The sequence below is a fragment of the Gopherus evgoodei genome, chromosome 11, assembly GCF_007399415.2.
Source record: "Gopherus evgoodei ecotype Sinaloan lineage chromosome 11, rGopEvg1_v1.p, whole genome shotgun sequence".
Classification (NCBI taxonomy): Eukaryota; Metazoa; Chordata; order Testudines; family Testudinidae; genus Gopherus; species Gopherus evgoodei.
The window spans coordinates 33,456,752-33,471,711 of record NC_044332.1 but is presented as its reverse complement, the minus strand read 5'-3'; the positions used below and the strand labels follow the sequence as shown (position 1 = coordinate 33,471,711).

The 14,960-nt window shown below is 39.0% G+C and overlaps 1 protein-coding gene across 2 annotated transcripts in view; it reads right to left on the bottom strand.

Annotated features, from left to right (window-relative positions):
- Positions 1-285: 285 nt before the first annotated feature.
- Positions 286-14,960, bottom strand: part of FRZB (frizzled related protein) — a 32,134-nt gene continuing 17,459 nt past the window's right edge. For both annotated transcript variants that reach the window (XM_030581069.1, XM_030581068.1), the window contains 4 exons: positions 8,513-8,578; positions 5,884-6,088; positions 5,531-5,594; positions 286-1,661 (listed from right to left, as the gene is read on the bottom strand). In XM_030581069.1, coding sequence (XP_030436929.1) covers positions 1,551-1,661; positions 5,531-5,594; positions 5,884-6,088; positions 8,513-8,578 — 446 coding nt within the window. In that variant the 3' untranslated portion in view covers positions 286-1,550. The remainder of the gene's footprint in view (positions 1,662-5,530; positions 5,595-5,883; positions 6,089-8,512; positions 8,579-14,960) is intronic.

Below are 14,960 nucleotides of genomic sequence, written 5' to 3'. Positions count from 1 at the left end.
TTTTAAAATACTTTGTCTCTGTGTTGGCACATTATCTAGCACAATGGAGCTCTAAGCTTAACCTTTGGTTACTAGTGAAAACATTACATTATTAGAAAATATTTCTAAAGTGTTCATATCTTTACTGCTTTATTCGCATTTCAATTCAGTAATGTTTAACTACCTAAACTCAGTGGTGGTGTTTCCTGTGGATCAACAGCAACCAGGAGATACTGTATATGGGTGTCCTGGGAAAAGAAATCTGGTACTTACAACTAAAAATGCAGTAATAGTTTGCATCATAAATGTTTTATTTTCTGTACACTATAGCACAGAAGCTTAGTATTCTACTTACATCATTATACTTTTTTAAAAAAATGATTTCAAATTGTTGGCACTGACTAAAAAATTCTATTGAAGGAAGAAAATGAAGGGTTTTTTTTTTGCGCGCTGGCATACACTGTGGACGATAATAAATCATGGATTTTAAACATTCATTTGGTGCAAAAGTCAGGATAAGGTCTCTGACAACTATAATTTTTATTAAACATATTTTACTGAGCATTAAACACTGCTGTTTATGTAGGCACAGAAATAAGAATAACACCACAAAATCAAAACGATAAAGTGCAGACCTATTCTGAGAAGCAGGCCTGGTAAGTCAGTCTACTCCTACGATGGGGGGGAAGGGGAGGAGGGGGAAGGAACTGCCATTACGAGAGCAAGTATATTGTAAATTATGTTGTAAGTTAACAGAACTATACATTTCCCACAAGGATTAAAGCATTTAAGAAGTCCCATGTGTTTTTGTTGTGACAGATGTAAGTTAAGAGTTAACCTTACATAGTGGCTTATTTAAGAGTAAGCAAACTGAAGGGTTGTGCTGATTAGACCACCACTTTTAACATTAATCTCTTCCTTAATGCTGATTAGTTGTTTTTTTGTTGTTGTTGTTAGATAACTGTAGAGCTAAGTATTTAAACTGGTTTTCATCAGTCAAAATTTCCCTTACCACTTTGCTGCTGCTAACAATTAATTTTGCTCTTCAGTGTCTTTCCAGAAGTGCCATATAATTCTTAATTTATGTGTAGATATAGTCATTATATTTCAGATTAAAACTTATACATTAAAATAACCCAGTTGCTGCAGCCATGATCAAGCATGTGAGAAAAAGGGACAGGAGCAGAGAAGCTGGGTTAAAGTCAATTTTTTTTTTTTAAAAGGGCCTGGTCTCGCCAGATTCCATTCCTATGTTGAAGTCTCTCTCTAAGAACCGTGGCCCCACTGATAAAACCACCACCCTGTCTTAACTTCAGTAAATGTGTCCTCCTATTTTTACCTCATAAGGGCAGTTTTCTGCAGTTATTACTGAGATGATATATATAAATTTTCAGGATTTACACCCCCCCTTCAAAAAAAGGCAGAAAATGAGGGAAAATAACTAATTAGCTACAACATGATTTTGTAGTAAACAATAGAATATAACGTGCAATAGTGCAATTTCTCCCTTGCTGCTCCAACAATGCAAGTCTTAATATATAGTCCATTGATTTTTACATAGCTTTTCACATTTAGTTGCGTGTTTGTCGTGGATTACTGTTCTTGCCAGACTTTTGAGCAGAATCACTTTGTCCAGGCTCATTTTTTCCCTTTCCAGGGTGACGGAGTTTCTGATCCCAGCGCTGTACAATATAAGCAAACAAAACTAATAAATGGCAGAAAAAAATTTAACTACAGCTGCATGTGTTTCAGAATACCCTAACTCAGATATTTTTACAAAACTAGTTCACAAGTTACACTCAAATGCTGCAAAGTACTGGTAATATTTCTAAAAGATGCTGTTACCCCCACCAGAAGAGGAAAATGCCAGAGACTTTATAAAATAATAGTGAATGTGACTTAGATTATGAACAGAAGTAAGGAGTTCTGCCCCAGAGTGCAGAGCATAGTGACAGGAATGTGGCTTCCTAAATGTGTAACTACATAATATTACAGTATGAAATCTACAAATTACAGGGTAAAACAGGTCCTTGTTCTCATAGTCTAATGAACATATTTCTTAAACCTTTGTTTCTTTAACTGTTTTTTGGTAGAGATGTGCCATTTTAAAGGCTCAAATGTTAGCTACTTACTAAGGCTGTGATTCTGCAAGCTGATTTGTACAAACCCTCTTTACTTTAGCAGGGCTCGGTAGTAAGTAGTCAACCTACATGACTCAGCCTGGAGGATAAGGATCCAATCCTAAGAGGTGTTGAGCACTCAACTCTCAGAGAAGTAGTTGGAAGTTGAGGGCACTCAGCACCTCACAGGATCATGCCTTCAAATGCATAGCATGTTATTTACACAGACAGGAGATGAGTGACATTATACACACAGACCTAAGTTATGAATGCCAGGGTAGATTATGGTCAAAACATAGACTTTGAAAAAGTTATTTTACCAAAATGAATGATTTAAAATGTTAATGCATTTTTCTTTCAGTGAAAACAAGCTTGGTTCCCCCCCCGCCAAGATTGGACCTAAACATTCCCCTCCACAGGCTTGCAACCCAACCACTGCAGTGCTGAAAATCAGAGAGTGACTATAAACTATAGTAAAACTGTGTCCGTGTCCAAGCTGAAAGAAATACAAGTAGTAATCAAACACCACTGTGAAAAGCACATTAGATTTTAATATCTTATATTTAACTTTACTTATGAAACTAGCTTCATCAAACTCAAAGCCATGCTTGTGCTCAGCAGCCTAAGAACAAAACTTACGCACATTATTTATTTGCAGGGTTATTGTCCTCAGGTCTTACTAGAAACATGAGTAAGGATCTTTTTCAGTTCTTAGGGGGTTTTTAAACTAGTGTGTGGGTTTTTTGGTTTGTTTTTTTTTAAACAACTTGACAGTTGACTTGAACTGCTGGTTGCCTAAGAGATCATATTAACATGGAAATGAATGATCAGACACCATGATACAATGACAAGCAAACGTAGCTTATGTTTTTTGTTTTTTTTTAAATGTAAGTAAAGCCACCGGTGGACCATTTTAGGAAACCATGATAGAAAAGCAATCAAGTGATTCATAGAGCAGAGCTGGCATGAGGGAACTGTGTGTGGTGTAACAGATGGTAATGAAACTACCAGGGATGTAACAGTCACCAGTAACTGAAGTTACACTAATATCAGGAAACCAGAATTAAAGTACCAGAGAACAACATGAATTATCACATGTTCTCTGGCACTGGAGTAGAGGAGGATCTACCAGATGAGAATTTAAAACAAGTCATCCCGTCTAATAAAAGGCATATGGATGACAGCTAGATACAGAAGAATTTCAATTTGTATAAAAAAGTAGGATTTTCTCTGCAATGATCACTAAAACTGAAGAAAATAAGGGGAAACAGACAGACCAGAGATAGACAGCTGCAGCGGCCCAGGAGCCAGCAAACAGAGTTGTAAACAGGGGAGTTTGAGTGGGACTTCTGTTGGAGGAGAAGGTATTTGTAGCTATTTGTATTTGTACCTGTGGAGGCTGGTAGGGGCAGTGTGCTGGGAGAGAAGCTGAGCTCTGATTAGGGGGCAGGGCTTCTCTGACTAGGGGTCCTATAAAAGGTAGCCAGCCAGTCAGGCAGCAGCACAGACAGCTGCAGTGGTCCAGGAGCCAGCAAACAGAGCTGTAAACAGGAGAGTTTACAGAGGGAGTTTGGGGGAAGACTAAGAGGCAGGCAGAGGAACACACAGGCTACTGAAGGGGAGTGTGCAGTGTTCTAGCAGTGTCTTCATGCTTGTTGGGGGTTTGTTTTGCTGTGGGTGGTGGTGTTTTGGGTTGGTCTGCGTTTCCCAGATTTACAGAATTTAGATGGGAAGCCTATGACAGATACAGAGGCAGCAGTTGTAGTGACCCAAGCAGTGGAAGACACAATGAAGATGACTGGATGTGGAAGCTGCAGCATGTACATGATCCTGGATGGGGCACCTGCAAAGAGTTTTGTCTCCATAAAGTACCGCCTGATAGAGCTGATGGAAGAAAAGATCCGAGGACTATATATATCAGAGGAATAAATACCAGGGGGGGAGAGGAATAAGCTCAGTACCAATGTGGACACAAGAACAAATGGGTATAAACTGGACACTAGGAAGTTAGACTTGAAATTAGATGAAGGTTTCTAACCATCAGAGGACTGAAGTTCTGGCACAGCCTTCCAAGGGGAGTAGTGGGGGGAAAAAAGACATATCTGGCTTCAAGACTAAGCTTGGTAAGTTTATGGAGGGGATGGTATAATGGGATAGCCTAATCGTGGCAGTTAATTCGTCTTTGATTACTGGCGGTAAATATGCCCAATGGCTTGTGGCGAGATGTTAGATGGGATGGGATCTGAGTTACTACAGAGAATTCTTTCCTGGGTGTCTGGCTGGTGAGTCTTGCCCACATGCTCAGGGTTTAGCTGATCACCATATTTGGGGTTGGAAAGCAATTTTCCTCCAGGGCAGATTGGCAGAAGCCCTGAGGGGTTTTCGCCTTTCTCTGAAATATGGGACATGGGTCACTTGCTGGAAGGTTCTCTGAACCTTGAAGTCTTTAAACCATGATTTGAAGACTTGAATGGCTCAGACACAGGTTTGATACAGGAGTGGGTGGGTGAGATTCTGTGGGCTGCATTGTGCAGGAGGTCAGACTAGATGATCATAATGGTCCCTTCTGACCTTAAAGTCTATGATTCTATAACACACATATGCAAAAAGATGTGAGGAACTTTATTTATGTCAAATCAACATGTTGGAGAAATTGTTTTTAAAATAAATGCTTTCCATGTAAAAAGTGATGTTTTGTAATGGTGCCAAGGTCACTAAAACCATTTGAGGTCTGATGGGTGTCATATATGAAAGATAAAGCTCAGGGGCCAAAGTCTGTGTGGATGCTTAGCTTGCCCAATCAATCATTCCAAGAATTACAAGATATTAGGGCGAAGCATACATCATTTTTGTGTCTGCTCCAGTTCCTTCCTATTTCTCTACTTTCTTTCAGATAGGAACTCCCACACTTTTATTCCTCCCATGTTCTTTTTCTTCCTAACATATGTCAAATGTTTCCTTAGAGGAAGAGCTAAATCTAGGAGCAAGACCAAGTCTGCACAATTTAGATGAGAACTGTATTTAAACATTTAAAATCTGAGACACACAAGTCTGTAAATGAGGTAAGGCGGTGGCTTGTGAAACCACATTCTGTCCTTGGCTGTGTGTAGATGGTTCCCACTGAACTGAATAAAAGTGCATGTATGCATCTAAACGCAGAATTTGGCTGTAGAGCTTAATACAGATCCTGCTGACTGAAATAAATGATTCAGGTTTTAATCACTGCTAGACTTGTATAAACCTGGAGGAACTCCATTGATTTCAGTTATGTTACTCCAAATTTACCTGTGTGTAATGGAATCAGAATCTGACATGTTAACTTTCATGGGTGTAGAATTGGGCCTCATGTATTTTCTCTCCTTTCTTAAAGGCGAGATACAAACACTGTTTCCAATGTCAATTGTTACTAAGATCATGAAACATTGTCTTACCTTTACTTTTTTACCAAGACGATCCTTCCACTTCTCAGCTATGGAGCCTTCTACCAAGAGTAACCTACACATTTCAGATAAGCTAGTTATTTTATTATTGAGGAATGTGTATGCTGTACATAGCAATATACACAACGCTAAAGGGATCTGCTAAGGGGGAGAAGAGAGAGAACCTCATGGCACTCAGCAGTGACAAGACCAGGTAACTCAAAAGCATTGCTCATGAGTTCTGAAGAAAATTCTGCCCAATTTTCTTCAGAGGGAACAACGGTGGCTTCAAAATGAGGTCTCATGGGTGGGTGAGTAGAGCAGGGAAAGTAATTCTTTAAAGAACACTTTAAAGAATAAATTACCTGGAGCGTTCCTCATCTTCATAACCCATTATAATGTATTCTTCATTGGCACTGAGGGGTGGGCATAGACAGCCAGAGTTTGTGTAAAGGTTAACAGTGTCCTTAGGAATATTCACCAAGGAAGATTTTAGTATCTCCTTTACTTCAACAACTGCGGTGACATCATGACATTTAGTCTTCACCTCCTTCACTTTAGCCCGAATGACTGCGGAAAAGTAACAGAGTAGTTAACAGCAGCAAATAATGTAGGTCACCCGCATGCCATCCTTTATGACCTGGTGGATTAGTCTTTTGTGTGCTCCTTTATCAAAACCTCAGCTGAACTCCATCTAGATTTTACCCAGAGATTCCTCTCTTCCCTTATTTCTTCACCTTCTCTTCTATCAAGAGTAACATATATATTTCAGGTAGCTCAGTGTATAGAATAGCAATGTAGGTGCTCTGTGCAGGGAATAATTTAGCAATGGGCATTCCACCTTACTTTCTCTGGGATATAATTTTTTAGCTTTTTTCTTTTATTCCCTCTGTGTTTTTTAAATATGTAGTTCATACTTCATATTATTTCCTCTTTGTTCATTCATCTAATGCTACCACAACTTTTTTCTTATTTAGGTTTAGTACAGACTCTTAATTTGGCACCCAAAGCCTTTCACAAAATGGAAAATATACTTGAAAGCTTTATTGTATCACTATCCCTATTGGATGACAGGATCTTCCCTTTTCTCTTCTTCCTCAAGTGACCCAGCACCAATTTGCTCTGTTTTCCATGAACGCCAACGCTCCTGATCTTTACCTGATGACCTGTCTAATTGTTTCTTCTCTGATCCTATCATTCTCCCATGAATTGCATACTAGGGAAAGTTGCCTTCCAAGGGCAGCAATTTTTCAGGTCTCTCATGGCAACCAATGAGCTGACACTGCATGCAAATCCACAGCTCATACTTCAGGGAGTACTACATCTTGCCCTATTTTGAAATCATAGAATCTTTCTCCATTTTACATCCAAATTCCTCAGATTCTTAATCTCTTATAACTAGTGCCCCCCCCCCAAAAAAAGGCAAAATGGAAGAGATGTAATGAAAAATAGAGAAAATCCATTAACCCATCCCCACTCTCTCTCTCACTCACAGGTTTTCCACCCACAGATATGCTCAGCATTCTCTCAGCTAAGTTAAACACAACTATTCAACAACTCACAGGAGTTATACAGAGGAAAATTTTTACCCAAACTTTCTTAAATTAATCCACTTTCTTAAGACTTTACCACAAAAGCCTACTTTACTTTGGTACTCTTTCTACTGTGTTTCCAGAGGTCTTTACATTCTAAAGAGAGGAATGGTATAACAGAATATAAAGAGAGCCTGTGGTAAGTCATCTTCATTCTCTCCAACACAGCCCCCAAACTGTAGCTGTAGCACACTCAGTGAATCTCTGCCACAGGCAGCTTGCAGTATCTACTGGACAATACTCACACCAACCACCATGACATATAAAACCGCTAAATGAGGCAGAAAATCATAACCCTGCTGCTTTTCAATGAATATGAGAGTTCATTAATATAATTTAATAGGATTTATTTTATTGCCAAATTAGTGGATGCCATTTGTATACATATATGTACTTAAGAACATTGGTTTAACAATAAAATTGTATTCACTATGTCCTGGTCATGTAAACCCTTTTCATGAATTCAGTGAAACTAAGAGTAGCTACTCACATGAGTAACAGGTTGCAGATAAACATATTAAGACTTCAAGGGTCCAGTTCTGCATTTCTGACTCCTATACGTAATCCTTACTTATGCAAGAAATCTTGTTGACTTCATCAGGTTTATTTGTATAAGAAAGACTTGTCTGAATAAAGGCTGCTGAGTTGGACCCAGAGGATATTTGAAGAATAGAGAAATCTGGACAGTTCAGGACATAGTCTGAACACACAGGTGTTACTGACATAACTTGGCCTACAGGAGCCTCATTACTGGCAATGATATAGGAGAAGGAAAGAACCTAACTTCAATGTCAGATCCCAGGATGAGTTTGGGGGGATGATACTTAGTAAAAACATCTTTTTGTTTGTAAACTGAGCTAGAAATCAGAGAGAGATGAAAGACAGAATCCCACAATGTCATTTTTACCCAGTCATTTTTAAGCCTAGAGATGTTTTTCAATCTATAAACACTTAGCATTTTCCTGGAGCCAATGAAGTGGCACATCTCATACCTGACTAGAATTTAGGGTGAAACACAGCAACATTGTACAATGACATACACTGGGCTTGCATGTTAATGTTTAAATATTGGTTTTTTTTAAAAACGGTTTACAGAACATTTTAATCTCAAAAGCTACTACTGACCCACCCTTGCCTCATCCTTCTATGAGTGAATCAAGTTTTGATCTTAAAACATGAAGTAAAAAAAAGTTCTCTTTTTGTAGGTACTGCTAATGAATTAAATCAATACAATCAAGCCGAGCAGCTTCCTTAGTACAAATGAGTGTGAAATGATGACATGCTTAGGCCATAGCCCATCATTGTGGAATTTTTTCCTGTTGCATTACTAAATTTAGAGTTCCCTGAAAAACTTAATTTATTCCTTTAAAGGTTTGATATCTAGCCATGCAGCTGTCCTTACCATAGTTATAATTGTTCCGAAGATAGGTCTTCTGGGTAGCTTTAATAGGTTTGCATTTGCAACGCTCTGCAAAAGAGAAAACCTTTGCTTTAGAAGAACAAAGAATTGATTCAAAGACAAACTCTCCCATCCCCCCCAAACCCCCACCCCAACTGCCTTTAAAAACAATCAGAGATTGATGGCAATAAATAATTTATACATACATTCAGGTTTGATTAAAAACCGTAGGATATTATTAATCTCCTCCACACAAACACAGTGAAACTGAGCATCACATTGCTGATTTGAAGAAATTTACAAAAAGATCAAAGTGGAGCCTAAAGAAAATCAGAATTTCTGTCCTGCAGGAAATTCTGATGTTTCAACATTGATTTTCATCCCAAATCTGAATAAATAGTTGAAATAGCAATACTCTTAGGAAAGAAAATATTTTAAAAATTGGAAGTGGCAAAATGCTTTGTTTTGAGCCTGTTCAATGTTAAACAGTATTTTCCTATTGTGGCACATTACCTCAGGGAACTGTAGTTCAGGAATCACATGGCCTTGTTCTTCCCTGTGGATCAGACTCCCTACCCAAACTACACCTCTGCAGTCATGGGACTTCCATGATGCACCACTGAGCCAGTCAGATGAAAAACTGTATTGTATCATGGGAGATGATGTCTGGTGAGGGAGCCGAGCCCATAGGAGAGAATGGAGGGTGGAATTATAGCTCCCATGAGGCAATGCACCCCACTAGGGAAATGAAATTTAATATTGAACAGACTTGAAACTATACATTTCAGCCAGTTCAACAAACCAACTCAAAATGAGATGTTTCATTTTGATTTCCCCAACAGAAAACTGAAAATTTTTGCAGAAACTGCATTTCCTATCAAGAGATCATTTTGATGGAAAATTCCCAATCAATCAACTGTCAATCAGACTAAATTCTGCTTTCAGTTATACTACATCAAACCCAGAATAAATGCACCAGCAAAACTGAGGGCAAGTTGTAGATTCCCTATGGCAGCTCTCTATAGAAGAGTACAAATGTGAAATAACAAGCACGGCCAGCACATTTGTTACGGGAACACAATCCCTTTAAGCTCGGGCTAATGACATTTGTAGTCTCCAGACCAGGCACATCATTAAGAAATATCAGATGACTTAGCATCATGTGACTTCCTAGCGGCTACTGTATAAAGGAATGCTTCTGGCAAAGTCTTGTGAAGGCTGGTTCTGTGGCCATGTAATATGAGGCCTAGTAGATGTCCAGGAAGGCTACCCAGGGGAAAAGTCAGTCTTCTCACCCACCATCTTGATGAAAGGTCTTGTCTGGATGTTGCAAGTGTCTTGTATTATGTTGATCCTGGTTTGAAATCTCCTTGAAGTTAATAAAGCCAGCTGGGACTGAACTATCAATTGGGCTTTATTTTACCTTCCTTAGTTGGCACGTCTGCCCACTCACTGGCCTACACACGCTACAAAGGACTGAACTAGGATCAGAGATTTTTGACTAGTGCTCAGACAATTCTAATCACTGAAATGTTTGCATTTGATCTTTTTATTCTAACATGTACTAAAAAGAATCTTCTCAAATAGGTACCCTAAAGAAATATATGGCTAAAATATAATCAATCTCACTTCCCATCCCACACCAGAAAGGCAAAACAAAGAGCAAATTAAGGTGCTGATCCAGCAAACCTTACTCATATGGATGAGACAGACATGATATTTTGTATGTATATACTATAAATATTGGTATGAACAAGGCAATCAGCTTTGTTTGGATACTCTTCCATTTAAAATCTGTGTTTTACTTGTCTCAGTATGATCATGATATCTAATGTGAGTTTTTGACACTGACTTTTGTGAGAGCAGTTCCTATGTTTCTACTTCATTCAGGGAAAGAATAAGGGAAGGCTCTTGTAAGTAAATTAACATTTGAAAATTGCATGAATTATAATAAGTAATTGTGGAGTGCTAACTATAACAAATAACTACCCTATGCACTACTGCAGATCATTGGCTTGGGATGGGAGATGTGAGGATGACTTTTTTTTTGGCAAGAACCCTGGGGAAGGGCTCTTTGTAATCACTCCCCTCTCTAGATACCCAGCAAAAAGGAAGGTATAATTCAGCTCATAGAGAATATGCAGAACCCTGTGTACAATAATGAATATGTGGCCACATAATTGCCCTTTTGTCTGAATTTGCTACACAACTGTGCTCTAGAATCTAAGCTTTCATTATCACAGTGAGGTTACTAGCCCTTCTGGTTGCAAAGATAATTCAAAATATAAACCCATGCAGCGCTGTCTGCCTGAGTTTGCAGAAAGCTGGAAACAATAATACAGATGGGTATACTTCATTCATTTCAAATAGGTTGCTAACTCAGTCTGGAGCATTTACTCACAATTTTGCTATCTGAAGAGTTAACTATTGATCATTTTAGCAGAAAAAAATCAAGCTACTTCATTATTTTGGATGTAGTGGAAGTTATTGAGACTTGGTAGAGTGGAGCAGCTGATTGCTGTTGACAGTTGTTGGGGTAAACACCTCCACTCCACACACACCCCACCAAATTTACAGTACCATCCAGAGCCATACTCAGAGGCAGCTCCCTGCTGGCTCCTGCCACCCCCATCCAGCCTCTCCCCTCCCAGCTCTGCTGTGCCCAATAGAGAATTTCTCCCATTATGTTTGCTAAGCACACAACATTCTACTACTATTCAGAAATACATAAAGAACATCCTATGAAGTAACAACTGCATCAGTATTCTTACTAGAAACATCATGGTCCAAAAATAGGCATATCCTGTTATTGATCTGTTTTGGGGTTCTAGCTGAAGCAGCACATGATTCACAGATTAGAAGTCAAATTAGGAACAGAACCCAGGTGCCTGGACTCTCACACTCATGCTTTAAACATCTGACACTGCCTCCCAAGTCATGTATGCATCCTTCAATATTAAAAACAGTAAAACCCAACACAGCTGATTTATATACACTTAAGATCTAAAACAACAGTGCCCATTTCAGATATTTCAGTATAATCTGAAAAGAACAGTTCCAAAAAATAAACTTGTATTTTTGTGCTTTGAAAAAATTAGGAAACTATTGTGTTATTTATTGGGGTTCTCAGTTTATCATTTACTTTGGCTTCAATGTATCCTTATTGTTAAAAACAGAAAATAGTGTATACAGGAAAAAAGAACATTTCAAAAGGAAGACTGTTTCTCTTGAATTTCAAAATGCATCCTCAGAAATCTATGTATACACAGAGAGAGAGAGAGAGAATACTACAGAGTTGAGCTTTTCTATGTTACTGTTTTAAAATAAGGCAGAAAAGAGAAGTAATTTTTGGTTTTCATTAAGCCTATGTGAATTCATGGACACTTAGGCCAAATTATGGCTCATTTTGTGAACAGCCTCAAAACAGGTGCTTATAAAGGGACTAGTTCTGTAACCCTTATTCACGCTAGTTTCACATTTCAAATCAAAACAGAGCCAGACCTGTATCCAGGAGAGTTACCTTAACAACAGACTATGTCAATCCCTTAAAATTCCCCTTCTCTGCAGAACTTTATTCCACCACACTGGCAAAACAGAAGGTGATTGAAATTGACAGCAATGCCACCTATGGGTTTACACTCCTAAAACAATGACAATCTCAGAAACTGCTTTAATCCAAGGAAAATAGTTTACTGTTATTGTCCTAGAATATAATCAATGGGCTTCTCCCTGATCTCACTGAATGAATCTAATAACACTTATCAGCACTTTCAATTTGTAGATTTCAGAGAGTTTTACAAAAGAGGGTCCATTAGTATCCTCTTTAGAAATGGAGAAGCTGAGGCACAGAGAACTTAAGTGACTTGTTAGGCCAGTTATGAAGTTATCAGTAGAGTCTGAATGAGAACCCAGGTCTCCTGACTCCTATTATGGTGCCCTATCCACTGGATCATGTTGCCTTCACGGGGAAAATGATGTGTGTATAAAAAGACTTGATTGATTTGATGTCTCTTGCAGGGATGAACCTATCTGAGAGGAAAGGTCAAAAGCAAGCACACGCACACACACACACACACACACACACACACACACCCTGGAGGAGAACCTAGAAGAATTATGCTATTGAAAGGTAAAATGTCTCTTAGATTCTAGGGGAGCATGGAGGGTGTGAAGCAGTAGGGAGCAGGGTGGATTGACCTAGGAATGTCATTTAGTTTTACTAGGACTGTCTGCATGGAGGATGGGAGAGCAGCGGATGACTTTAGGTGAGAGACAGTACCTGAGCCTGTAACCTGAGCCAGGAAGAGGGGTGAGGCGAGTCAACACCTTTGCGGGGAAACTGGACAAAGGGAGAGGGAGAGAGGAGGAGGGAGAGAGAGCCTGCTGAAAGGGTTTTTGGTTTCAGTTTTGGGCTGGCTGGGAAGAGGCAGGGAACCCCAAGTCTGGGGTCTAAGATCCTTGCCCCCCAGAGGGACCTGGCTGAGCGGTCCTGTTTGTACCTACAAGCCCTGCTTGGGACTGTGTTCCTGTTGTCTAATAAACCTTCTGTTTTACTAGCTGGCTGAGAGCCACGGTAAATCGCAGGAAGTGGAGGATGCAGGGCCATGACTTCCCCACATTCCATGACAGAGGGAAACACCCCTTTCTATACATGTGTAACTGCAATAGAGAGTTATCCCCCATCTTATTGTGCAGGAGTATGGGACGTGACCCTGCCCACACTCTATCTAGCCATTCTCCTCTGGAGCTGCTAGAGCTACTGACAATGCTCCACCTACCTTCCCTCTAATACCTAGGGCACTGGGAACCAAATGGCAGCTAGACCCCTAACTCCACTGGGAAAGCAATGAAACATTCAATTTTTAAGAAAAAGTCAGTGGGAGTTAGGAGACTATGTGCCATTTGTGCCTTTGAAAATGTTCCCCTACAAATATATAGGGGCTTTTAAAAATAAAAATATATAAAATATGTCACTCCCATAAAACCTGGTTGTATTAATGATTAATATAAGTACTCAAAGCTGGCAAAAGTTTCGCTGAAAAAATAATAAAATCTGGAGAAACTTCTAAGCAACTTTAAGAGCATCTGATGAAATAGACAAGAATGTAGTTTCTAGCCAAGGAAGGGGAAAAGAATTATTTACATGCAGACTTGGAGGCAAGATTTTGCCAGTTGACTTTGCCAGGGATAAGAGCTGCTTTGAGTAGATTTAACACGCTGACATTACTTACAGGCAACAATATACAACTATTTGCAATATCCTTTATCATCATACAGAATGTCCAGTCCTGAATTTTTTAAAACACTTCATCGTAATACAACTTACAAAGGGTCTATTTACAATGGTGAAAGGACAAAAGCTGTTTTACTGAAATATAAACAAAGCAAATATTAAAAAATAATGATCTTTTCTCATGGGATTAAATTATATTTGTCAACTGAAAAAAATACTATATTGAGACTCAAAATGTGATTCTACACTAAAAAAATATTCAGCTTATTCTTCAGAGCTGCTCCCTGGGTGTTTTCACAATCATATCTGCTTTCTTTAGTAATGTATATTTTTATTGCTTTTCACTCCTATTAGTCCAACAGTGCCAACACAGCTAAAATAATTTAAACTGGACTCTCTTTTTTCTTGCCACATCACAACAAAACTGTTTAAATTCCAAGCAGTTAAATTTGAGTGACCACAATGAAGACAATGCGATTGGCATTGAAGCAATTCAGGGCCAGCAAAATATTTCATTACTGATGGTGCAACATGACGAGGAAAGTAAACAGTTTGACCTTCAGATCCCACAAGTTTGCAAGACTCATTATTTTTTAAAAAAAAAATCTTTTTACTTATAAACTGAGCATATCTGGTATGAAAATCAGTGAGATGCAACAAACATGCATAATATAATGTTCTTTTAACAGTAATTGGTAAGCACAAAACTGCATTTAGACTATGCAAAGATCATTTTTGCTTGGTTTAGAGTTAAGTGAAAAAAATTTACATTAGGGCATCTACAGTTATTCACTTAAATCCAGATTTAGGTGTTTAAAGCAACCTGATTATTATAGCCTTTAAGGTCAGAAGGGACCATTATGATCATCTAGTCTGATCTCCTGCACAATGCAGGCCACAGAATCTCACCCACCCACTCCTGTAACAAACCCCTAACCAATGTCTGAGTTACTGAAGTCCTCAAATTGTGGTTTGAAGACCTCAAGCTGCAGAGAATCCGCCAGCAAGTGGCCCGTGCCCCATGCTGTAGAGGAAGGCGAAAAACCTCCAGGGCCTCTGCCAATCTTCCCTGGAGGAAAATTCCTTCCCGACCCCAAATATGGTTAAACCCTGAGCTTTTGGGCAAGACTCACCAGCCAGCACCCAGAAAAGAATTCTCTTTAGTAACTCAGATCCCACCCCATCTAACATCCCATCACAGACCACTGGGCATACTTA